The 26,683-nt window shown below is 38.4% G+C and overlaps 3 protein-coding genes across 4 annotated transcripts; 1 reads left to right on the top strand and 2 right to left on the bottom strand.

Moving 5' to 3' along the window:
* Positions 1–1,898: 1,898 nt before the first annotated feature.
* Positions 1,899–14,197, top strand: LOC122996059 (P2Y purinoceptor 6-like). The gene is made up of 4 exons (XM_044371586.1): positions 1,899–2,199; positions 3,493–4,153; positions 4,486–6,065; positions 14,187–14,197. The coding sequence occupies exons 2-3, from the start codon at positions 3,684–3,686 to the stop codon at positions 5,399–5,401; spliced, it is 1,386 nt and encodes a 461-aa protein (XP_044227521.1). The 5' UTR covers positions 1,899–2,199; positions 3,493–3,683; the 3' UTR covers positions 5,402–6,065; positions 14,187–14,197.
* LOC122996060 (flavin-containing monooxygenase FMO GS-OX-like 4) lies at positions 10,239–20,473 on the bottom strand. Of its 2 annotated transcripts, XM_044371588.1 has the most exons (10): positions 20,294–20,473; positions 18,818–18,850; positions 18,050–18,262; positions 16,647–16,785; positions 15,827–15,969; positions 15,478–15,530; positions 14,056–14,180; positions 13,036–13,143; positions 11,321–11,530; positions 10,239–11,228 (listed from the first exon to the last, which is right to left on the bottom strand). In XM_044371588.1, the coding sequence occupies exons 3-10, from the start codon at positions 18,259–18,261 to the stop codon at positions 10,917–10,919; spliced, it is 1,302 nt and encodes a 433-aa protein (XP_044227523.1). In that variant the 5' UTR covers position 18,262; positions 18,818–18,850; positions 20,294–20,473; the 3' UTR covers positions 10,239–10,916. The 2 variants fall into 2 exon arrangements, with proteins under 2 accessions (XP_044227523.1, XP_044227522.1); XM_044371587.1 differs by lacking the exon at positions 18,818–18,850.
* A 778-nt stretch (positions 20,474–21,251) lies between these two features.
* Positions 21,252–24,902, bottom strand: med31 (mediator complex subunit 31). The gene is made up of 4 exons (XM_044371642.1): positions 24,712–24,902; positions 23,624–23,698; positions 23,023–23,119; positions 21,252–22,363 (listed from the first exon to the last, which is right to left on the bottom strand). Exons 1-4 carry the CDS (start codon positions 24,719–24,721, stop codon positions 22,150–22,152), a joined length of 396 nt encoding a protein of 131 aa, XP_044227577.1. The 5' UTR covers positions 24,722–24,902; the 3' UTR covers positions 21,252–22,149.
* Positions 24,903–26,683: the final 1,781 nt, after the last annotated feature.

The raw sequence follows: 26,683 nt of genomic DNA, 5'->3' as shown, positions 1-26,683 counted from the left end.
CAATATACTAAAGGCTGGGTTAAAAAGTTTTTTGATTATCATAGTCACATCAACAACTCAAGTAAAACATGATCTTAGCTGGAAAATAGTAAAAACTACCATTTTGAAGCCAGGGCTTCAGTTTGAAAGCCTTATAAAGTAGAATGCATGACTTTATGCTATGATGGCCATGGGATCAAACTATACAGTTTTTATGGCTTTACATTGGGCCGTTTTTTTTCCGTAAGGATTTGAGTGTCTGTATTTTGGCTACATACACACATATACTACATTTAGACATCCCTAGCTAAACATACAACTCATTTAAGCTGTAATATACTTGGCTGCAATATTCATAATAGAGGATTTGTTCCATGCATTTGGAACAAAGGGTTAAAAAAGGCAAAATGGCTCAATCAGCTGGAAAATAGTAAAAACTACAGTTTTGAAGACAGGGCTTCAGTTTGAAAGTCTTATAAAACAGAGTGCATGAATATATGCTGTAGCAAAAAAAATTAAATGTTAAAGGTCTTTCAGGTCCCTAGTGAGGCATAGGATAAGCTCTAATTCATATTTTGTTTTCTGCCCAGTGTCTGTGTGTTTATCTCATGATGAAGTCACTCATAGTTATTGACTTTGAATAGAAACATGATCTAAATATCATATATCTATAGCTGTTAAGTTATTCCTACTTGAAGTATAGTTTTTAATGTGTTTTTGATGTGTTTGGGGTAAGGGTGGGGCTGGGTGATATGCTGCCCCCTGTTTGTTTGCATCAGATGGCCAATTGTTACACATTGAACCTTTGCTGACATAACTTTGACTTGCTCAGGAAAATGTTTATTAAGATGTCTGGGACCAGGTTGATAAGTGGATCAAGAGTGATTTATGTCCTGACTCTCACTGTGTTTATTCATACCTCTGCTACCTGACCACCAATTGTGTTTCTGTAATTGATACTCACACTATCACATGTTCAAACACACACACAGTGCTTTGTCATGCAGCTCTTTGCCTGTGTGTGTGTGTGTGTGTGTGTGTGTGTTCAAACCCAGTATTTACTGTATGAACCTGAGGTGATGATGTTGAAGATGGAGGGAAGAGAACAGGAGGGTTCGTAGAGGAGGAAGGAGGAGCTGCTGTGTTTAAAGGATTCACTTTGCTTTAATTAGAGCCTCAGATAACGAGAGGCAGAGAGAGGAGGAGAAAGTGAGACATTTAAAGCTTCAGCAGCTTCTCTGGAGGAAAAGGTGAGTGATTTAATACCTCTGCTGCTCTAACAAAAGCAGCTTTATTTGGCTTTTTGTCTCAATTACCCTGATCTATATCATACAGCAGCTATTGATTAAAGGCATCTACATATCAGAATATTGTTGATTCAGAAAGTAAATGATATATAACGTTAATTCCAGTACTGTATTTACAAAAATGTTTTCTACCATGTTTCACAAACTGTGACTTACCGTGGTTTGTCATTTGTTCTCAGCTGATTCAGAATTCATTCAGTTTTGTTGTTTGTTGTTTGATTTTTCTTTTTAAATATAAGATAAGGAAAATACAGTAAACCTTTGATGTTTTGGTTTCTCATTGAAAATCATTTGTATTTTTGTACCTATTCTGTTTTGAATATAGAAAGCTTACGTGATTATTTTGTCAAAACAGATGAGAGCTTTTATTAATCTATTGTCTTTAGCAGGGACCATGTGCAGGACAATCCAACGCAACTGGAGCAGAGTTAGCTTGAAGCTAATTTGCATCTACAGTTACCAATCAGGATACACAAACAATATTGAAATATTACAGTATTTAAATTCCAATTAACTAAAAGTTTGTTTGAGAAATATTTAGCTGCAGTGAAATTTAAATATAAAAGACAACGATGTGGTATTCAGAATGTGTTAGCATTTATAAGCAAAGGCTTTACCTCTCTAAGATGAAGTGTGTTTTTACATTTTTAAAACCTCAGTTGCTAAAAAGTTGCCAGTGTGCCCTACTAAAAGCCAGCAGTTCAGAGCTGCACTGTGAGCGCCTCCTCCTCCTCCTCTGCAGTCCCTGTATTGAGTTTCATTCCTGCACTTCTGACTGAATGAACACTGATCAATTATTTACAGAGATGCTGAAGGTCAGGGGAGAAACCCCAAGAGACCCTTCGGCCCTGAAACAGACACTTCTGAGCCACAACGCTGCCCCAGAAACCGGATGAGACGAGGACAGCTGAAGGTAAGACGAACTCCTTACAACTTTTACATCCTCCTCTGATCCAGATCACACTGGTGTTTGTGACATAAGTTCAGATTTCGTTATAACGGTCGGCTCCAGTTTTTAATGCTGCAAACTGGTCTGATTGAATAGATTGATCATATTTCGTACAAGTGATGAGAACCAATCCAGCAGTTCATGTCTTCTTTGGTGTAACAAAAATAGTAGCGTTGAAACAATCCAATGATTGATTAATTACTTAACAATAATTTTGATAATGAAGTAATAGTTCAAGTCATTTTTCAAGCAGAAGTGCCAATCATTCTCTGGTTTCCAATTTCTCCAATGTGAGGATTTGTTGCTTTTCTCCATTTTCTGTGATGTAATATCTTTATCTTTAGAGCCAAAGATATTGGTTGTTGTTGGTTGGACAAAACAAGACATTTGAAGATGTCAACTTGGCAACTATTGGAAACTGTAATGAGCTTTTTAAACTATTTTCTGATATTTTAAAGACCAAATGATTAATAAAGAAACTACAGAGACCCAAAGTCAAGTTTCTAATTGCTAAGTACATTTTAGTAATTCACATTTTTATGTAAATTTGATTGTAAAACATTTTATTTCTCAGGTTTTACACACATTGGTGAAAAGGCACTTTTAATCTTAATTGTATGGTAGAGGCTTGTAAATTAGAAAAACTGGTTAGCTGAAAAGAGATTCTGTTTTTTGTTGTAAGTGCCCAAAGGAACTATCCATTGCTTTTTAAGGAATTATTGGTTGATGGGTTAAATTATAACATGTAAACTACACTTCAGGCCTCTGAAATCCCAGAAAAAAACCCATAGAAAAATATGACCTGTGTGACTCTAAGGGAACGACTATATTCTCCGATAAAACCCAAAAACGTGAAGTAAAGCTCACGCTGGACAATCTGCAGCACTGTTTTCTACTCTACATTAATGTGTGACAGCAAGACAGTTTTGTTCAGGCCACTTTCTAACTCCAATTCTGAAGCCATAAATGAATCTCAACTCAAGTTGAACCTGTTGTTGTGACATTATTTGAAACTGTTGTTCCAAAACACAGGCTTGAATTTAAACCCTGACCCGAACACTTCAACAGCTGGAACAGACCACCTAACCTGCTGTACAGAGAGGCTACATGAATGGAGAGAGGTTTCCAGAAAGCTTTGTTAATGATTGACGGGCTAATTGAGCGAAACATAGTCTTCATCAGCAAAACGCCGGTAGTACATTCTGAAAGAACATTTCCAAACTAATGACGGTGTGTTTTCTTCCCCCTCTCTCACAGAAACGCCTTCTACATACCAAAGACATGAGTCAGTCGATGATGAATAGACATTAGATAGATAAAGCAGAGGAAGGACAAATGAAGGAAAACTCAGTGAACGAGAAGACTTGACAATATTGAAGGAGCTGAGATGATGACAAAGGAACCTGAACTGATCCAGCTCTGCCAGAAATAACCTGCAGAGGTTCATTATGGGATTGAGCCAAGCCTCTAACGTCACTCCAGACATCAGTTTGGCGGTGGCAGCGGTGGCGAACAACCATGCCAACACCACTGGCACCTTGCCCACCTCGTCCCTCCCTCCTTCATCCTGCAGCATTGATGAATCCTACAAGTACGTCTTCCTGCCTGTCTGCTACTCGCTCACCTTCCTCTTCAGCCTCACCCTTAACTCCGTGGTGCTGCTGCGTTCCTGTTGCCACCATGGAGGTTGCTGCGGTGGTGGTGGCAGCAGGCGACGCTGGAACACCTCACTGATCTACATGATGAACCTGGCCACCACCGACCTGATGTACGGCCTGTCGTTGCCCTTCCTGGTGGCGAGCTACGTGCTCAGAGACCACTGGGTGTTTGGAGACTTCATGTGCCGCCTCGTCCGGTTCCTCTTCTACTTCAACCTCTACTGTTCCATCTTCTTCCTCACCTGCATCTCTGTGCACAGGTAAGATGTTTTGGAAAGATGTACACCCTTTGGAATATACCGTTACCCAGCACTCTGGTCTTGGTTTACCTGGTCATAACCTATGCAACCAGTGACGATGACTCAAAAATAGACATCACTTTATTTTAAAGGGTCTGGATGTATACAAAAGTTGAGAGGCACTATCCTACATTTTTGTACTTTGGACATTCATTCATGTGAATATACAGAGCTACAAATAATTCTATAAATCCTTAAGGCCTTAGAATCTGAGAGTCTATTTATTTCATCCAGTGTTTTGATAAACAAACAGATCAATGTGATGGATTATAAAATAAAATGTCTGTCTACAGGTACCTGGGTATCTGCCATCCGATGAGGACCATCACTCTGGAGAGCAAGCGGGTAGTGAAGGGGACCTGTGCGTTGGTATGGGTGGTTGTCTTCATCCTGACCTGCCCCATCTTCAGGTTTGCGCAGACAGGTTATGTCCAGCGAGGAGGCGCCAGGGTTGGTGGGCCTGGAGGTGCGAGGGACGGCGGGAACAGGACTGGATTTCAGGGGGAGGACGGGGAGGGGTACATGAACTGCTGGGACGACGCCATTGATAATGAGTTTGCTGTCTACGTCCCATACGGCATCGTCCTCCACCTGCTGGGCTTCTTTGTGCCGTTTGTCATCATAGCCTGGTGCTACTCGCAGGTGGTCAGGACAATATTTCAGACCCTGCGCTCCCCGCCTAGTTCGATAGAGGGCGGTGAGGATGGTCCAGTGGGAGATGGGACGCCAGAAGGAGTTAGAGGGCGAGAGAGAACCTCGGTCTCCATCTCCGGCTCGCAGTACTCACACTACATCCGGCGGCGGCGGAAATCCATCAAAACCATTGTAACCATTACGCTGCTGTTTGCGCTCTGCTTCCTGCCCTTCCACGTGACCCGGACAGTGTTCCTGCTCCTGCGGCGAGGGCAGCTTGGCGGCTGCAATGCCATGAAGACTGTCTCCATCTGCTACAAGGTCACCCGGCCGCTGGCCTCCTGCAACGCTTGGCTCAATGCCCTCCTCTACTTCCTGACAGGGGATAAGGGCGCCCCCTGCTGCTGGCAGGTAGAGCCCACCGTCCGCAGAGACCGCCGGAGTGGCTCCCTCTGGTGGCCGCTGAAGATCCTGAAGAAGGACGGAGTCGGAGAGGACGACCAAGAGGCAGCCGAGAAGATTGAAAGGGAGGTGCACATGGAGAACGAGTCCAAGTCTTCAAGGGTCATCTTCTGAGAACGCTTCAGTGCTGATTTCTTTATAAAAGACTTAAAACAGCACAAAATGCACCTGGAAAAAAATCCAGTAGCAGTAGTGTCGGGTATTGTTTGGTTTTCTCAATACTTGTGCCGATACAATGCCTGACTTTTGTTACTGATACCAAAACAATACTTGATAAATGTCTAAACACAAGCTGCCGTACAAGAACTTCTCCCTGTCTAAATAAAATTAATCTTAACTCTAAAATTGGCAAAACTATCTGATCGCAGAAAAGTGAACATTTTGAATCTGAGTGGACATTCAAGGCCAGATTTTGGTCCTTGATCAGTACTGAAAAAAGGATTGAATACCCAGCACTACTGTTTAGATGTTTAGAAGTCAAATAATGTCAGTATGAATCATCTCTTTGTCTTAATTTAGTAATTTGTACCCTTAAATTACTCCCTTCGTGTCATCTGAATATTAAATTGTGCCCTCGACTGAATTAATTTCTTGAAATTAAAATTAATTTGTCCTCTCAACACTCACATTATGGACCACTTGGATTTAACGCAATTTAATTTTGATCTTGGCTCAAGGGACATGGATATACTTTTAGTTTTGGCTTTTAAAGAGACAAACTGTGTGCCAAATCCAGACTACTACTCACTAATTCTAGGCAAGTTTTGACTGTGACCAAGTTGAAAGTGACCGAGTCTGAGAATATGAAAAGTAGCTGGAGAATTTTAAATAAGCTGTGTGGTGGTGAAACAAAGCTCCACAAACATAAAAACATAAAAATAAGTATTAAATCTTACATTTAAAGTGACATTTTGTTTTCTCTCTGAGAAGTTAAATTGGCTGTGACATTTCAAAGTTTGACGTCACACGTATTGTATCATATCCTGTCAGTATACAATGGTAAAGTATGATGATTTTTTAATATATACTAACTGCTTAAAAACACAATGACGGCTAATATGTAGTACATACTAGAGCGCAATGATTAGTCGATTATTTGATAAGTCAGTCCACAGATGTTTAATCTGCAACCATTTTGATAATCGATTAATTGTTTTAATTACTCTTCAAGCAAACGCAAAATATTTTACTGGTCGCAGCTTCTCACATGTGATGATTTGCTGCTGTTTTCCGTCACATCTGATAGTAAACTGAATATCTTTGGACTGTTGATCCGGTACAACAAGCAATTTGAAGACATCACATTGAGCTGTGGGAAATGATGACGGACATTTTTCACTGTTATCTGACATTTATTCAAAGGATTCATCGCTTAGTTAAGAAAATCTGCAGATTAATCAATAATGAAAAGAATACATGCTGTTATAAATTAGTATGTAGTATGGATTTGGGACAAGTTGAATGTTGGTTGAAAAACAATTCTTTATCTTACTCTTTATGATCAATTAATCTGTCAAATATTTTTTTTTGATTATATGCTTAATCTGTTAGTGTATAAAATGCCAAAAAACTAGTGGAAAATGTTTCAAAATGTCTTATTTTGTCCAAACCAACAGTCCAAAACCCAAAGACATTCATTCTGTAATGATATAAAACTGGGAAAAGCAGAAAATACTCACATTGGAGAGTGACTGGCATTTTAATTTGATAAATGACATAAATGATTGTCCCATTAACCCAACAAATTGTTGCTCAACTCATCGATTCATCAATTTATCTCGTCAGCACTAGTTTTCTTTATCCTCCCGAGGTGACGGTGTGTTTCTGCGCTCCTGTTGACAGAAGGAAAGGGGCAGATAACGCATGTTTTAGGGCACAAGTTATTATTTTGAGGGAGGAATTTTGAGGATTTCTACCTGTGAGGCTCTGTAGCAAAAAACGAAATAACAACTCACATCTTCCAACGTGAAATTAGGGGATTACACCCATTTTAAAGACTCCTTTCAGTCAGGACTTGTGAACACACTAGAGCTGTAACAACTAATTGATCAGCTGATTGATACAAAATTATTCACTTATGTAAATTTTCAGGTAAAAAATCCTGAAATGTAGTCTTGTTTAAATTTGAAGAATTGCTTTTGGATCGTTGGTCGGGCAAAACAACATATGTGATGACTTCACCTTGGGCTCTAGGAAATCATGATAAGCATTTAACAGCTTCTGGTGTTTAATCAAAAAAATAATTGGCAAAAAAATCAGTTATGAAAATAACTGTTAGCTGCAGATCCTGTCGTTTGCCAGGAACTAGCACTGACCTTTGACCCTGTGACATAAAATCTGACCCTGTTCTGTTAAGGATCAACAGGTTGCTGACTTTGTTGTTTTTATGTCACATTAGTAAAGACAAACATTCACCGAATCAGTCCTGGAACATGTAATCAATATATTTGATTCTTAAAATAGGTGGAATTCCCCTTTAAATGTCCTATAAAACACTGTATGGCAGCCAAGTTACTGACCTGCGCTGGTGTCTGAATGTATTTTCTTCAAAGATCAACACTGCATGATGGACGTTCCTGCTTCATGTGATGTTGTTGTTGTTTTTTTGAGCTCAGGTCAGTCTGTGATCAGACTTCTTCTTTTTTTTTGTGTATTTTGATGTTTTGTGGCGCAATATCTGGATTAAAGTCTGTTGTTGACATCAGCTCTCTGTGTCTCCGACCTCGTTCATGGTTAACTGGTGGATCCGTTCGGTCACGGCGGAGGTCTCGGGAATCATTAGCCAGCTGAACGCTCATCTCCGACACATCCGCTGAGCCTCTGACACTGCAGATTAAACTAAAACACAAAGAAGCAAGTATTGCAGTAAAAGTACATAAGTATTATGAGCTTGATGTAGTTAAAGTATTGCAGTAAAAGTACATAAGTATTATGAGCTTGATGTAGTTAAAGTATTGCAGTAAAAGTAGTGGTTTGGTCCCTCTGACTGATATATTATTATATATGACGTCATTAGATTATTAATAGTGAAGCATCAGTGTTAGAGCAGCATGTTACTGTTGTAGCTGCTGGAGGTGGAGCTAGTTTACACTACTTTATATACAGTTAGCTAGTTTAGTCCAGTGGTTCCCAACCTAGGGGTGGGGCCCCTCCAAAGGGTCAGCAGATAAATCTGAGGGGTGGTGAGATGATTAATGGGAGAGGAAAGAAGAAAAAACAAAGTTCTGATACACAAATCTGTTTTCAGTTTTTGGACTTTTTCTCTAATCTTTGATTTTTGCTGAAATATTGGATCATTTGAACATTTATTGAAATGAAAGCATGTGAGAAGTTTAGAGGGAAAAATCACTATTTGGTGGAGCTGTTAACAACTCATAGACATGTGAAATGTGACCCCGACTACACACTGCTTTTTGTAAGACGTCAAAAGACAAAAAGGTTGGAAACCACTGGTTTCATCTTTAACAATGTGTTGTATTTTAAAAGCTTGTTATATTATCCATTGTGTCAAATCTTCATCTGAAAAGTAACTAAAGCTGTCAAATAAATGTAGTGGAGTAGAAAGTACAATATTTCCCTCTGAAATGTAGAAAGTAGCATCACATGGAAATACAAACGCGGTGCCATCGATTGAGTCATGGAAAAAAGTATCATCAGCTTTTCAAAACCCGCGATTGTGTAACTTTTAATTGTAGAAAGTAAACTGCACATCAAGTCACTAAAGTACAATAAAAAAGTTAAGAGGACGTGTCCTCAGTGGACAGTGTGTGAAAATGAAAACATTTTAAAGAGAAAGTCAGAAAGTTTATGTAATCTCATGTCGTTCTACATAAATATATGATACAAAAAGGTAAATAACTGATTGGATGACCACAGACGCTACAACATACCTGTCCGACTGATTGGCTCTTGGTTTGATGGTAGTAAGTTCACAATGTTGCACAACTGGTCAGTAAATAATTTGTAATAAAGAAACTTTATTGAAATTAATGAGGTAGTTTTGAATGTACAACGTTAATTAGAGGCTGCAGTGTTCATCACAGACATGTAAAGTTTGTCCTGACGGTGGCGCTAAAGGAAAAGAAGGTTCATCTAAAGCAGTGGTTCTCAACGTTTTTGGTGTCAAGGACCCCCAAACTGATACACATCAGAACGTATTTGATAAAATGTATTCTCAGGGATCCCCATCAGATAATATTTAGTTATTAAACTGTCTATACTGTAGATTAGCAGATTAACAGTGAAGAGTGTGAAACATATGAACAGAATAGTCATTCATATACATTCTCTCATTGGGCTAACTTATAGTCAATGAAATAATGGTGAAATTAAAATACAATATATATAATATATATTAAAATATTTTCTGGGGACCCCTGGATCCCACTCAGGGACCCCTGGACGTCGCCGGATCCCTGGTTGAGAACCACTGAAGGATTGATCGTCTGGGAAGCAGGAAAGTGATCAGAACCTCCTCTGGAGATCATTATTATCTCTTATCCAAGAAAGTCATGATGGGTTTAAAGTCAAAAGTTTAAAGCAGTGGTTGTGACATTAAAAAAAAAATTATCCACCGTTTTACAGCCGCTCCTTTTCCCATGATTGTGTCATGTGGTCAGCAGAGCGTCTTGCATGGCTGCCATCGCTTTGGGTAAAAAGCTATTTACAATTTTTACAGTCTCCATGTGGTATCTCTGTTGCTGCTGTAGTGTTGTTTTTTGTTTTTTTGCAGATGAGCACGGCAGCTACATGCTACGCTACACATTCTACAGCCACGCTAGCAGCTCTGAACCCCTGCACTTTGGCCCAGCGCTGGTTTGAGCTACATGCTAACATCAGCATCAGAAATTCACCACCTTAGTTTAGCATGTTAATTAACACGAAACACAAACAGCTGAGTCAGACGGGAATGTCATTAGTTTTGCAGGTTTTTGGTCATAAAACAAAGTACTGGACCAAATAAAATGACAATACTTTAACTCCCCATATTTATCATTTATAATCAGTATATAAACAGTTAATAAAAGGCTTAAAGCTCAATATAATGCAGCTTTCAGCAGATATAAGTGTTTATTAATGTATTAGACAACAATTATTACTCCTCTTGTGGATATATAAACAGATAATGAATGACAATATAGTAAAACACAGTTGTAATAATATAAAATATGTCTTCATATGAGAAGTTATGATTGTTGACAAATACTGTACATTAAGAAACACTTGGAATGTCCTTATATCTGCTTATAACTGCATTATGGTGTATTATAAACCATTTACTAAATGTTTGTTTGTAAAAAGCTTCTTAATGCTAATATGGTGAAACATTTTGACCTGAAGATGGCGCTGGAGGAAACATTAAGGGATCACATAATTTTCAGAAATTCATCCTAAAGAGAACTTGAAATATGTGAACCAAAGTTCACGGCAACTCATCTGATAGTTGATGAGATATTTAAAGTTTGAATCAAAACATTTGAGCTTCACAGTCGGCAGGATTCATCCTCTGAGGGACATGAATGTCTGTTCCGGTTGTTGATGTATTTCTGGACCGACGACTATCCGCCAACATACGACACATGACGTAGAAATTGTGGTGTTTTTGTGCAGCGGCTGTAAAACGTTCCCATCAGTCCATCAGCTCCCACTGTGTGTCGCTGATCAGTCTGTAGTTGTTGTTCCGGTAGTTTTCGGGGTGAATCCGTCGCTGTCGCCACACCTCCTCGTACAGGCTGCGTACGACCGGACGCAGCGGAGGGAAGCCGGCGGAGCGAGCGAGCACCTGGCAGTACTCCCACTGATCCCGGTCCATTATCAGCAGGTGGCGCTGCAGGACTCCTCGCGCCACTTTTTCCTGCAGCTCTCGCCGAACGTCGTCCTCCATCTGAGCCCGAGACGGTAACGTGACCGAGCCGTCCAACACGGCCAGAGAGAACTGGACCTGCAGAGACAAGACCGGATTATAAACCTCCGTCAGTCTGACGCTCTACAGTCCAGCAGCTGTTTCACCACCTGTTGACACCTGCTGCTCACCTGACAGTCGAAGTTTGGGAAGGGGCAGATGATCTTGCAGATGCCGATGAAGAAGAGCGAGGGGAAGGCGGGGGGCATTATGAAGCGGTACAGAGGAGCCACCATGTGGTCCTGGATCTCCAGACCCAGCTGAGCCGCGTCCAGGAACGGATACCTGAAGTTGTATCCGGTGCAGAACAGCAGGACGTCAGCGCCGCCCACCGAGCCGTCCTGCAACACATCACAGTTTCACAGCGTCCAACACGAGTCAGTACGTGAATCATAGACTGTACAAAATATGGACGTGGTCACTGTGACATCACTCATTGGTTTGCAAACTGCTGTTTTGAAGCGATTTGATCATCACCATCTTGGATTTGGCCGTCGCCATGTTTGATTTTTGGAGCCAGAAGTGACCATATTTGGACGAGAGGGTTGAGCTGATCATAGCGCTAGCTGCTAGCTTGGTTAGCACAGTGCATTTACAATCTATGGTTAACAGTGATAATGCTAATGCTAATTTTTGCTAGCAAAAAACAGGCCTAAAACCGTTAAAACAAAATGTACTCACCGGAAAAACTGATCATCCGACTCATGTGTGTTTTATTACAACTAAGTGCTGAACAAGACTAACTTTAGTGAACTGAAAACACATTGAAATGGCAGCAGCTACGCCCATACACCATGGTTATGTAACGTAAGCAACATTGTCGCTGTGGTAGCGACTTGTCAATCACAATGTAGCCACACCTTAAAGCATACACTGCTTTATCATCTATTTTACTCTAAATGGGGCCATAATTCACAAAATGAACATTATGCCGTATTGAGGAAGACTTGAAACTAGTGATTGAGACCATAAACTCATTAGGAAACAGTTTACTGAGGTAATAAATCAAGAGAGCAGTAGGATCATTTTCTCATAGACTTCCATACAATCAGACTTCTTTTTGCAGCCAGTAGAGTCGCCCCCTGCTGGCCGTTAGAGAGAACGGCCTGCTGCTCTGAACCTCTGAACCCTCATTTATACTCCAGCAGGTGTCACAGCTTATAAATTAATAATCTGATAATTATTTTTAACATCCTGATGATTTTACAGACTGTTAGGAAACCATTTGTTTCATATTACTGACATGTCTGAGTGTTCTTCTACAGAGGTGCATCTCATCATTACAAGAAAAGATCTCGTTATTATGAGATAAGTTTAAGGTGATTATAAATCATCATTTGAGAAGATGGAGGCATGATGACGCTGCCTGACTTGAGACACTGGGAGATATTCATGTCATTGAATAATATGGATGATGGGATTATTATGAGTTTAATCAGTATGGAAGTATATGTGGAGGGAAGAAGACGGCTGCGGGACACCGACGAGGACTAAAACCAGAATGTGGCAGCAATGCAACACCAAGGACGCCAACTCCTGGAGAACACCACAGAAGAAGAAGGAGAAAGCAGTAGTAGATACCTGCACGTCATTGCTGGAGGGATAAACAGTGACACAAAGAAGGACAATAAGCACTAAATATAGTAAATCAAAGTCGCATCTTCGTCCAGGAGCTGCTGTGAGATGAACATCAGCGACGCCTCCAAGCTACTGTTGAAACATTCAGTAGAGTTTGATAAAACAATCTCGTAATTTTAAGATACTCGCATCATAATGACGAGATGATGAGGTATAAACACACGACAGAAACAAAGCAGTGTCGAGCGTCAGCGTGAAGTTTGTTCACCTGAAAGCGAAAGCTGCCGTCGTCCTCGACCGCGACCACCGGACTGGACTGTTGGATCCCAGGAGGAAGAGGAAAGGTGAAACGAGGACGACCGTGACTCAGAGTCACCTGCAGAGAGAGAGAGAGAGAGAGAGAGAGAGAGAGAGAGAGATAGAGAGATAGAGAGAGAGAGAGAGAGAGAGAGAGAGAGAGACATAAATTACCAACATTCACCAGTAAATTTAAATCTCATGTCAACTCTCAGCGAGTCTGCAGATCGATGCAACTGAAACTCAGTGGTTCAAACTTTGACTCACTTGAAACGTACAACACAAACAACTTTATTAATGTTGTAATGTTTGGAAGCAGCTTGTTGTTCACACAACACAATCACATACAAACAAATAAATAAATAAAGCGATATACAACACATGAAAGGAACAGAAGCTGTGCATGGAGTAAAAAAAAAAAAATCCATAAATAAGATAAATAAGCTTGATAAATACAATAAAGAAGATCAGATAAAAACAACAGTGACGATGCTGACAGAGTATTCAGCAGCTAATTTAATTCCAACTGTAATTATAACTTAATAGTGATGTAATAATTACAGCATTAATCGAGTAGTAAATCGACTAAAATTAATAGAAAACAATTTTGATAATTGATAAATAAAAAAAATGGGGATGTTCCTGCTTTTCAAATGTGGCTGATTTTCCCTGATGTTTTATATTATAATTGATTAAATATGTTTGATTTTTGGACTGTTTGTTGCGATTTATTCACAATTGTAGGATGTTTTACAGACAAAATGTTAAATCCAAAAAAATAATTAAAATAATAAAAAAATCACTTGATAAGTCATAATTATGAGGACGTCATGTATTTTTATCTTCTATTTTTTCATATACTTACTCATTTATTTCCTGGGCAGGAATGAGCTTCCATAAAGACAAAGACGTAATTTTCCCGTATTTAAAAAGCTGATGATTGTGGAGTCAGTCTCTGACTCAGGTGAAGAAGTGATGACCTGTTTGTTACCTGAACTCCAGCTTTAGCCAGTTCCATACTGATGTCCAGTCCTGAAGCTTTGGCTCCCAGAACCACCACCGACTGACCCGAGAACGTCTCCGCACACCTGTACGCGTGACTGTGAAGCACCTTTCCTACAGACAGACAGACAGACACACGTCAGCGTCTCAGTGAGTCCAGTACGCAGCTGCAAACATTAATCCATCAGCTGTCAACTGTTCAATCAATCACCAACTATTCTGATAATCCATTAATTGTCCTTTTAAAGACCAAATTTGAAAGATTCCAGCTTCTTAAATGTGAATATTTTCTGGTTTCTTTAGTCTCTGTGACAGTAAATCAGTGATCAACAACAACTAATCAAGAAAATAAGCAACAGATTAATCGATAATGAAAATAATGGTTTAGTCCAGTACTGGAGGACTGGAAGCAGCTCTGTGAGGCTGCACTTTGACTCAGACGACGTTAACATGTTGATGTTTAATGTTTCATGTTTAATGTTCACCATCTACGTCTCGAACATTTGCTAATTAGCAGTAAACAGGAAGTACAGCTGTGAGGCTGACGGGAACGTCTTCGGTTTGGCAGATATTTGGTCATAAATCAAAGTATCAACAGATGAAAAGTCAAACTCAGCAGGATTCATAAAGGAAACTTTCATAATAATCCATCTTATAGTTGTTGAGATATTTTAGTCTGATTTACATTTTTAATCCTTTATGTTGACAAATAAACTGCTACTCAGCACTTCTTCATCTCCTTTTTTTTTTTTTTTTTTAGAAAAAACTTCATAAAAAAGATCAGACAGTTAAATCAACTCCTTTTTTCATTCATGGTAAAATATTATTGATTAATCTGCTGGTTATATCCTCAATTAATCAATTATTTGTTTTGTTTGCTTCTAAAACTTTGTCAGAAAATGACCATTTATGGATCCTATAATGTCTTCAAATGTCTTGTTGTGTCAAGAAATATTCAGGTGACAATTTAGAGGCTGAAACTAGATAATATCTGGTATTTCAAACGATTAATCGATTATTAAGACAGTTTTCTGTCTTCTGTTTCATTTTATCGACATCTCATGTTCATTATGAACTATTTTTTCTGTGTTAAACCAACAGTCAGGAGCTCAAATGAACATTAAAGCTGTTTTTCTTGCTGTAATCATTCCTCCTGTTCATACTGACCATTAGAAGATCCCTTCATAATGACCTTACAATGGAAGTGATGGAGGACAAAAATGTATTTAAAAGTTTATCTGAAGCTAATATGAAGCTTCAGCGTCCAAATGAGTCAAATCAAGTAGATATCTTTCAACGTTACAGTCTTTTTAGTGTCAAAGTTCCTCTTTTTGTTACTATACTTCCACCTTCTTCTAACACTGTCTTTCAGTCGTGGGTGTAAAGACGTAAATATTAACTTTGACTGTACCTTTAAAGTTCTTTATCCCTGGTATGTCTGGGATGTGAGGGTCAGAGTAATGCCTTCAAGAGAAGCAAAAAAAACAAACATATTTAAACCCTGAAAATGCAGCTTCGTAGTTGAAGTTAAAGTACTTCGTTACTGCGCAGTAATACTGCGTTACTGCGCAGTAATACTGCGTTACTGCGCAGTAATATTGCGTTACTGCGCAGTAACGCAGTATTACTGCGCAGTAACGCATAACTAACTGCGTTACTGCGCAGTAACGCAGTATTACTGCGCAGTAACGCATAACTAACTGCGTTACTGCGCAGTAATACTGCGTTACTGCGCAGTAACACTGCAGTACTCATCTCACCCCGAGCAGACAAGGACCGAGTCGAACGTCTCCGTTTTCTGACGACCCGACGGATCAGATGACGTCACTTCCCATGTTGTTTTCTTCTCCTTGTCGCCTGTTGTCACGACGACGGGCTTCATGTTTTCCACCACGGTGTTGAACTGAAGCACAAAGAGTCACAGTGAGGAATAATAACGGCTGAAACTTCATTACGGATTCACAGTTTGGTCCTTAAAATATCAGAAAATCGTGTAAAAACACTTCCTGTTATTTATTAAAGTGACGACTGATAAACACAACAAAACTCAAAGATATTCAGTTCATTATCAAAGAAAACAAAGAAAAACAGAAAATAAGTGATATTTTTATTTGTAAAATGACATTTCATTAAATCTCAAGATTGTTGCCAGTTAATTATCTGTTGATTGACTAATCAATTAATCAATTAATTCTCTTTTTCACTGATTAGTTTGAAGTAATTACAGATTTTATTTCTTGCTAAATATAAATTAAATTATTTTATTCAATGTAATTATGTTTATGTTGTGTCCTGCTTCTCCTGCACAACAGTTTGTTCACTTTAAATTAACGCACAGCCGAGTGTACGGAGGTTAAAGTGTGCACATATTACAACACCTTGTTCATATTTTATCTATTTATTTAACTTTATTTATTTAACTGCTGCCAACACAACAGGAAAAAGATTTTAAAAAGAGAAAAAGATGGAAAACACATCAAATCTTTCAATCTTTTATCATTTTTTTATTTTTAAAGTACAAACACATAATTTGAAACGGTGAATGTGACGACGTCGTGACGTCAGAGTCAGCTGACTCACCCGGACGTGGGGCCCGATGTCGTGGCTCTGACAGTATCTCTCCAGGTATCTCTGAACCTCCTGATGAGGCAGGAAGCTGCTGAGCTGCGGGTCGAAGGGGAAGTCAGGAAACATCATCACCTCTTTGGGCAGGTTGGTCCTGGAGAGAGTCGACAGGTCGACGTCAGCGAGTCTCATGAAACCGTTAAGACGATGTGACATTTCATTACAGGTGATGACGTCACGCTGTCAGCTGTTATAACGCAGGAAGTTCACCTGGACAGAAACACCTGGAAGCAGCTGTTTAAACAAGTTTTCCTTAATTTCAGTAAAATATTTAAACTCCACATCTGTTCAGGTGAAGGATTTCAAATTAAGAGGGAATAAGAGGTTTCAGTCACTCGTATGTTTGTAGTTAATATTTTGGAAATATTTGACATTATTCTTCAGTTTTTCTTTGTTTTTCGGAGCTACAGTAGAACATCAGTGTATCCTCATTATCAATTCATCTGCAGATTATTGTCTCAATTAATCGATCTAGTCTACAAAATGTCAGATAATCGTTGTAATTTCCTAAAGCTCAAAGCGACGTCTCCAAACGTTTTGTTTGACCAACAATAAAAAAAAAACACCCCAAAGATATTCAGTGTACAATTATATAAAACTGAGAAAAGCAGCAATTCTTTACATTTAAGAAGCTTAAAAATGTTTAAATATGATTAATTGATTATCAAAATAGTTGCTTGTTAATATTCTGTTGTTGACTAATCTTTGCAGCTCTACAGTTTATATACGAGGTACAAAAACACACTTTTAATCTGAAAGGTAGAGACTCTGAAACTCTTTATGAGGTTTTCTGTTATTGATTATTATATATTATATTTATATCCTGTTCTGATGTCAGAATTCTGCCTGCAAGTCAAAACTCAGGGCTTCAACCTGCACTGAACGCTTCGTTTGCGCCATTTTTTTCTACCTCGCTGACGAGCCGACGTCAGCTCGGCGCACATGCTCATTAACAGCCGTCCGTTCTGTAGCCTTGGTTGCCAAGGTGGTTGCTAAGGTGTTTCCATGTGTTGTTCAGCTCCAACATGTATGGATGGATTTGAGAAGTTGACATTTGGAGTAAAGAAGGAGAAAAAGAAGTGAAATCCTGCTACTATAGTTTGTTTACGTAGCCTCCGGAGCCAGAGGAAGCTTCCTGAAAGCTGACCAATCAGAACAGAGTGGGCTCATCAGGAGGCGGGGCCTTAAAGAGACAGGAAGCTAAAACGGCCTGTTTCAGACAGAGGCTGAACTGAGGGGCTGCATAAAGGACCAGTAGAAGATCAATAAGGAGTTTTTATTCCAGTAGAGCCCCAGAATATAAATATAGAGGCTGGAAATGTGCAGGTTATGTGTCTTTAACGTGCTGGTTAACTTACCTGAGGTTTCTGTACATGCTGCTGTGAATCGGCCGTCCGTTGTCGTACGTGCCGACGCGTTCCTCGTAGCACCAGGTGCCGCCGATGTTGTCGCTCTGCTCGAACACCACCGGAGGTTCAAAGCTGTTGGGACGGGACAGGATGTGTCTGGCTGCACAGAGTCCCGCCGCCCCGGCACCGACCACCGCCACCCGCTGCAACGCCATCCTCATCCTGACACAGAGAGAGAGAGAGAGAGAGAGAGAGCGAGCTGAGGTCTTCACTCTTCATCACTACTGATGAATAATAAACAGCTGTCCTCTGCATGAAAACTACAGTTACGACAGGAAGTTAGTTTATCTGTCCCGCCTCCTGCCACAGGCCTCAACTGTCAATCAAAACAGACTCAGAGGATTGGAGGCTAAAGGAGCATTTCTCTAATTTCCCAAAATTTCCTTTCAATAATCAGACTCAGTCAAACTAACAGGACTTTAAATGAATCTACATTCACTGAACACTTTATTAAAAACTCCTGTAAAATCTCATACAGTCAAAGGTGATAATTCTACTTTATATTTATTACTGAGGTTGTAGTGGCTGCTGGTGGTGTACTGGAGTGTTACTAATAATTTGTACACCCCATTAACATACATGCACCACAGTCTGATCTGCTGGAGCAGCTCCTCCATTCTGTTAATATTAATTAGTTGCATCCATAAACATCCAGACTTCAAAGCCTTTTTTATCTGCAGCTGAACAGAACTTCATATAGTTTATGAGTTAGTTTACCAGGCTGAGTGGAGCCGTCTAGACTTTGACCTGCTGAGAGGAACCATGAAGGAAAAGCTTGTTAATTTAATGCGCATGTTTCAGTTAAATTATTAACTTTTCAGTGTTGAATAATCAGCGGTGGAAGAAACATTCAGATCCTTTACTGCAGTAAAAAATACCAATACGGCGAAGTAAAAATACTCCATTACAAGTAAAAGTACATAAGTATTATGAGCTTGATGTAGTTAAAGTATTGCAGTAAAAGTACATAAGTATTATGAGCTTGATGTAGTTAAAGTATTGCAGTAAAAGTACTTAAGTATTATGAGCTTGATGTAGTTAAAGTATTGCAGTAAAAGTACTTAAGTATTATGAGCTTGATGTAGTTAAAGTATTGCAGTAAAAGTACATAAGTATTATGAGCTTGATGTAGTTAAAGTATTGCAGTAAAAGTACTTAAGTATTATGAGCTTGATGTAGTTAAAGTATTGCAGTAAAAGTACATAAGTATTATGAGCTTGATGTAGTTAAAGTATTGCAGTAAAAGTACATAAGTATTATGAGCTTGATGTAGTTAAAGTATTGCAGTAAAAGTACATAAGTATTATGAGCTTGATGTAGTTAAAGTATTGCAGTAAAAGTAGTGGTTTGGTCCCTCTGACTGATATATTATTATATATGACATCATTAGATTATTAATAGTGAAGCATCAGTGTTAGAGCAGCATGTTACTGTTGTAGCTGCTGGAGGTGGAGCTAGTTTACACTACTTTATATACAGTTAGCTAGTTTAGTCCACTGGTTCCCAACCTAGGGGTCGGGCCCCTCCAAAGGGTCAGCAGATAAATCTGAGGGGTGGTGAGATGATTAATGGGAGAGGAAAGAAGAAAAAACAAAGTTCTGATACACAAATCTGTTTTCAGTTTTTGGACTTTTTCTCTAATCTTTGATTTTTGCTGAAATATTGGATCATTTGAACATTTATTGAAATGAAAGCATGTGAGAAGTTTAGAGGGAAAAATCACTATTTGGTGGAGCTGTTAACAACTCATAGACATGTGAAATGTGACCCCGACTACACACTGCTTTTTGTAAGATGTCAAAAGACAAAAAGGTTGGAAACCACTGGTTTCATCCGGTGGAAATACTCAAGTAAAGTACAAGTACCTCAGAATTGTACTCCAGTACAGTACTTGACTAAAAGTTTAGTTACTTTCTACCTCTGTATTTAGCATGTTGAAGCATATTGAAACAGCAGGTTTGGCACATTAACAGGTTTGATTCAAACTAACTGTACTCACACTCTGGGGCAACAGTTAAACTTCGGTTATTATGAAATTCATTGCGGTTTCAAACAAACTGCGCATGCTCAGAGAGAGCGACCACTAACTTCTTTACTGTAGCTAACTTAGCTACTCCGGTTTCAAGCTCAACAGAGACAGTTTTATACGGAATACTCAGAAAAATTAGCAATAATCAATAAACTAAGTGTTACCGTAGTCACCGTCAGCCTTTCTCCGTTCCGGTGTCCGACTGTTTGCTGAGGAAATCGAGGAAATACCGCTAAATTATTACGAGTCGCTGAGCATCAATCTGCTAGCGGGACGATTCACGGTACAACACCTGCGCGTTGTATCACAACCACACAGGTGTAATGAGAAGAAATGTTCGTGGTCCAGACTGTAACACACGTCACTTAACGAAAACAACTTCCGACCCGGAGCCTTCAGAATAAAAGCGATATCGCGTCACATTTAAAATGAGTAAAATTAAATTTAAAGTCTCACAAACCTTCAGTTTGTTTGTAAAAGAACTCCTAAAGGTCTGCACTTTATCCTCACATTTATATTCAATCCTTTATGGTTGAAAAGAAAAATTATACTGGAATTAGAATTATTACTACAGCATTTCAGAATAAAATATATGGAGGACTAAAGATGACTCATTTAACAATAAAATAATTACAGAATTAATACCATAAATGTTAATAAAAAAAGCACACATTAATAATGAATTTATATAATAAATATTAATAAATATGTACTAAATAATAAATGCATGAATTGAAATGAATACAGAAATAAATGATATGAATTAATCTGTCATATATTTGTATGTCCCATTGTATATTGTGTAAAAAAAGAAAATAGAAAACATGAATCACTCTGCTAAATATCCAACTATCAAAAACATTATTCTACATAGTAATAATGTATGTAGAACTGTGAATAACTGCTGTCAACACAAATCATGACACTGACATTTAACTTGTTTTACACACAAATCAAAGGGAATTCAAACATTTCTTATTTCAAATGTTTTATTAAAAAGAAAAGGAAAGCAGAATTAGACAAGAGCAAGAAATATAAACGAATACGAATCTGCTCAGATGAATCTTGTCTGAGTAACATGTTCACTGTGTTTTTGTTGATATGTGTTTTTTTTTTACCATCTGTTGTTGTGATTATGACTTTGGAAATAGTTTAAATAATTTTACTCTAACAGAAGTCAAAAGGGTCATATGTCATTGTTCACGCACATATTTAGTTATTAACCAAGATTTCTTGTTTATTACTATTCAGTCAAATTTAAACATTTAAACATAAACATATAAGTTGGACATTTCAGTCACAGAAATGCTAAAAAAAACACACAGATATTATTGAAAACATGAACTCACTGGAAGGCAGAAATCTGATTTATTCTGACAGAAAAGTATCTCTTCAGAAGATAAAGTAAATTTGCTGTCTGTTTATTTTGACTTTAAAATGTTTGCAACATTTCTGTATCAGAATAAATCGCCGTGCGGTTCTGGATCAAACTGCCCGACAGTTGAAACATGACAAGACTGTAAAGAGCAGATGTTCTCACTGAGTTCATAAACAAAATCTTGTTCTGGAAACTTCAGAATCCCGAAAGGAAAGCGTCACTGCCGCCCTATTAAAGATGAACTGAGGGGGGGCTGATGATGTCACTGATGATGTCACAGCGTCAGCTTGGGGCTGAAGAGTTTGAGAAGTAAAAATAATCCGGAGGTGTGGAGGTAGAAAGGAGAGAGGTTAGCAGACCTCTGTAGCTCCTCGTCTCTGCTGAAGCTAAGCAGCTCCAGGCTACATTAGCTGCTACTAGCATAACACACCACAGTCTCCAGTTGCATTGTGGGTAACGTAGGCGCCTGGTTTTGACTGGGAAGAAGAAAGTGTGGAATAAAAAAGACGATATCTCTCTTTTTTTGTACATCATGAGTCCGACTGTGTTATTATAAAGACGCTAAATCATTAGAGCAGCCATACTTCGACAATCCCTCACATTCATTTATATTCAGTCCGCCTCCCGCCTCCAGTGACATCATCACTTGGCGGCGGCGTTCCCGTGCGGCGGCGGCTGCTGCTGCGGCTGCTGCTGCTCGGCCAGCGCCTGCTGCAGCCGGGTGCGTTTCCTGGAGTAGTGCTGCCAGTGAAGCAGCTGCTGCTCGTCGATGAACTTGGCGCACTGAGCGTTGACCAGCTCCTTCCTGAAGTGTTCGTACTGCAGCAGCTCCAGCATGTGCAGGCAGTGAGGATACCTGCAGAGGGACAGCAGACAGGTGAGGACCGCTTTCTACACGCTCCCACTTCCTACTGGTGACTGAAGGTCAAACAAGGTTGTCCTTTATTAGATAAATGTTTGGAAGGACCTTTTCAGATTCTTTATAACCAATAAAATAAAAGAGATTCACTTAAACGATCGAGATAAGAAAGCCTACACGTCCAAACCCTTCATAACAAACTGCATCATCACCTGATTAAACTCAATATGCAGTGACAGAGTCTGTTTTCTATATATCTGGAAATGGAGATACTCTGTTTTACTGGAGGTGAACAAGCAGCGACATCTAATGTGCAGACTCAAACCAACAAGCTGTCAGTCCATCTCTACTCTGTCTGTGTGTCTCAGCTCTACACTCATCGGTTCTTCTTATAAAATCTCTAAAAACTCATAAATATTTAGTTTCATGTTTAAAAAAGGGCTGAATCATTTCCTAAAACACCTGCTCACTGTATCTAAACAAACAGGAGGAAATAGTGCATTTGTTGGGGACTACTTTCAGCGGCGGATGAATCCATATTTGTTGTTCTAGTGAGCTGTGTGGCTCACTGATGTGTTTTTAATAGTTTTCGGACAACAGTACTTGTTAGTAGATGAGTTCATCAGCAGACTCTTCATGTTTCAGGTTTGTCTTACTTGAGGAACTTGGCGTATTCTGGCTCCTTCCAGTACAGCAGGTACTTGAGGTAGTTAATGAAGGGTCTCTCCCTCAGGAAACCTCTCTGAGCCAAAACTACAACACACACACAAAAAAAATATACAAATCATCAGTCAGGACGTCTGTATGTAGACACACATCACAGCAGCAGGAGGCGCCGTGTCCTCTTAAATGAACATTACATGTATGTAGTAAAGCCAGGAAGTGTGTTGTGTTACTGTCAGCTACTGCGTATTAAAGATCATTTTAATATGGTGATTTTGATGTTTATTGTGTGTTCTGTGTTGATATATGTGTTAATGTAAATGTAACAGATTTTCTTTATGTAGTGAAACATTATTGGAAACATAATCAGTACAATGCTTAATCACTCAGAAGTTCTGCACTGCAGGTTTAATAAAAATATGAAATATTTGTGATGTAGGACAGTAAAAGGAACACAGAGAAACTCCAGACTGTCACATGTTTCTGATGAATACAGCCGTTGTTTAGCTGCTGGTCTGTAAGTTATAAATATAAAAGTTATAATAAAAAAAAAATAAAAATTTATAAAAATAAAAAAAATCTGCTGTGACTCACAGTTCAGGTAGTTGGGGTTCGCCAAACACTGGACGAACTCCAGCTCAGACTGGAAACGGTTCCTGGCCTGCTCGTCTGCACACAAACACAACAACAACAACAACAACAACAGTTTAATGGTGAAATAACATCCAACAACATCACCAGGACGCACATGTGACTCTGTGTGAAGAGATGACAGGAAGATCATTTAGGAAATGCAGATTTATTCCAAAATCTTTACAATAATTATTTATGAGGACAACGAATCAAATCCAACTGTGACTCTCAACTTTTATTTGAGGTTTAAATCAGCTAGAATAATTACTAAATGTTAGAAAACACAGTTATTTCACATTTAACCACTCACACTAAATACAAACTTCACAGTATCTTCATTAACATGTTGGATCATGTATGCATATTAGTGCTGCTAATTATTAACAGTTATTTTCACTATCAATTAATATGTAAATCATTCTTTGGATTTGGATTAATCTAATCAATTAGTCTAAAAATAATGAAAAATATATTAGATATAATTAAAAGATGTTCAATTTACGATGATATAAAACAGAAAGAAGCAGCAAATCCTCCCGGTGGAGAAATTTCAGTATTTTTGCTCATTACATGACTTAAACTGTTATTTAAACTATAAAACATGTTTCTGATGATCCAATAATCAGATAATCGATCTTTGTTTTTAAAACTAGCACTTGAATCACATATTTATTATCTAATGAAACGACCGTGTGGTTCACCAAGCATTGCTTCAATATTCACACCTTCACATGGTGTAAAACGTTTAAATTATATTGACAAAATGTCATATTTCCATGGATTAAACAGAGATGCAGGATATTTAGTCTAACGTTATATTTACGGACACCTTAAATCGACTAATTTCTTCATGGAGTTCCACACATGAAGCTCAATGGAAATAAACTTTTAGTCCGTCTTTATTCTGGATTATTTAACTCTATTCTATGACTGTTTGACTGCAGTTTTGTGTTTATTATCTTTATTAAAGTAAAAAAAAAAAAAAAAACGCCACTTGCTAGCTAGCTCGAGGTTGCTAACATTAACGAGCTACAATAACGGCCACAAACCTGTTTCCATGACGTCAGCTGCGGACCGGCGCGGCCGATAAAACAATAGTCCGTCACTAACTGGATGAAAATATTCACTGCGAAATTAACAAACGAATCAAAACTTTAATTATGTGACGCTTTGTTGTTCGCTGCCATCAACAACACAGAACCATATTTGCCGGAAATCAATTCAGTTTTCCGACAGTCTAAACCGGTTTACGGACAGTCTAAACCGTAAACCGGTTTAGACTGTCTGACCGCTAGAGGGAGACATCTGACAACAAACTCCACTACATCTCAGAGGGAAATATTGTACTTTCTACTCCACTACATTTATTTGACAGCTTTAGTTACTTTTCAGATGAAGATTTGACACAATGGATAATATAACAAGCTTTTAAAATACAACACATTGTTAAAGATGAAACCAGTGGTTTCCAACCTTTTTGTCTTTTGACGTCTTACAAAAAGCAGTGTGTAGTCGGGGTCACATTTCACATGTCTATGAGTTGTTAACAGCTCCACCAAATAGTGATTTTTCCCTCTAAACTTCTCACATGCTTTCATTTCAATAAATGTTCAAATGATCCAATATTTCAGCAAAAATCAAAGATTAGAGAAAAAGTCCAAAAACTGAAAACAGATTTGTGTATCAGAACTTTGTTTTTTCTTCTTTCCTCTCCCATTAATCATCTCACCACCCCTCAGATTTATCTGCTGACCCTTTGGAGGGGCCCCGACCTCTAGGTTGGGAACCACTGGACTAAACTAGCTAACTGTATATAAAGTAGTGTAAACTAGCTCCACCTCCAGCAGCTACAACAGTAACATGCTGCTCTAACACTGATGCTTCACTATTAATAATCTAATGATGTCATATATAATAATATATCAGTCAGAGGGACCAAACCACTACTTTTACTGCAATACTTTAACTACATCAAGCTCATAATACTTATGTACTTTTACTGCAATACTTTAACTACATCAAGCTCATAATACTTATGTACTTTTACTGCAATACTTTAACTACATCAAGCTCATAATACTTATGTACTTTTACTGCAATACTTTAACTACATCAAGCTCATAATACTTATGTACTTTTACTGCAATACTTTAACTACATCAAGCTCATAATACTTATGTACTTTTACTGCAATACTTTAACTACATCAAGCTCATAATACTTATGTACTTTTACTGCAATACTTTAACTACATCAAGCTCATAATACTTATGTACTTTTACTGCAATACTTTAACTACATCAAGCTCATAATACTTATGTACTTTTACTGCAATACTTTAACTACATCAAGCTCATAATACTTATGTACTTTTACTGCAATACTTTAACTACATCAAGCTCATAATACTTATGTACTTTTACTGCAATACTTTAACTACATCAAGCTCATAATACTTATGTACTTTTACTGCAATACTTTAACTACATCAAGCTCATAATACTTATGTACTTTTACTGCAATACTTTAACTACATCAAGCTCATAATACTTAGGTACTTTTACTTGTAATGGAGTATTTTTACTTCACCGTATTGGTATTTTTTACTGCAGTAAAGGATCTGAATGTTTCTTCCACCACTGATTATTCAACACTGAAAAGTTAATAATTTAACTGAAACATGCGCATTAAATTAACAAGCTTTTCCTTCATGGTTCCTCTCAGCAGGTCAAAGTCTAGACGGCTGTACTTTTACTGCAATACTTTAACTACATCAAGCTCATAATACTTATGTACTTTTACTGTAGTTTTTCATGCAGGACTTTTACTTGTAATGGAGCATTTTTACTTTGCTGTAGTGGTACTTTTACTGAAGTAAAGGTAAAGGAATCGTATCACTTCCTTTCATCTCTAAATCTTATGGAGAGATAAATTACAAAAAATACAATGACATCAAAATACTGCAGAATCTGACAACTAACTTGGGTCTGAAAACCACTAATACACACTGCTGTCAACCCT

This window comes from Thunnus albacares, chromosome 13 (assembly GCF_914725855.1).
Source record: "Thunnus albacares chromosome 13, fThuAlb1.1, whole genome shotgun sequence".
Lineage (NCBI taxonomy): Eukaryota > Metazoa > Chordata > Actinopteri > Scombriformes > Scombridae > Thunnus > Thunnus albacares.
This window is presented reverse-complemented; position numbering and strand designations above follow the sequence as displayed.

Bases quoted from the DNA above. Each gene is read 5' to 3' on its own strand.
- LOC122996059 (XM_044371586.1), top strand. From the start codon at position 3,684: ATGGGATTGAGCCAAGCCTCTAACGTCACTCCAGACATCAGTTTGGCG. The intron at 4,154-4,485 runs GTAAGATGTTTT...GTCTGTCTACAG, and splicing joins ACCTGCATCTCTGTGCACAG to GTACCTGGGTATCTGCCATC.
- LOC122996060 (XM_044371588.1), bottom strand. From the start codon at position 18,261: ATGAGGATGGCGTTGCAGCGGGTGGCGGTGGTCGGTGCCGGGGCGGCG. The intron at 16,786-18,049 runs GTAAGTTAACCA...GACTCTCTCCAG, and splicing joins AGCATGTACAGAAACCTCAG to GACCAACCTGCCCAAAGAGG. The intron at 15,970-16,646 runs GTGAGTCAGCTG...TTTGTGCTTCAG, and splicing joins ACATCGGGCCCCACGTCCGG to TTCAACACCGTGGTGGAAAA.
- med31 (XM_044371642.1), bottom strand. The intron at 23,120-23,623 runs GTGAGTCACAGC...TGTGTGTTGTAG, and splicing joins GAACCCCAACTACCTGAACT to TTTTGGCTCAGAGAGGTTTC. The intron at 22,364-23,022 runs GTAAGACAAACC...GTCCCTCTGCAG, and splicing joins GAATACGCCAAGTTCCTCAA to GTATCCTCACTGCCTGCACA.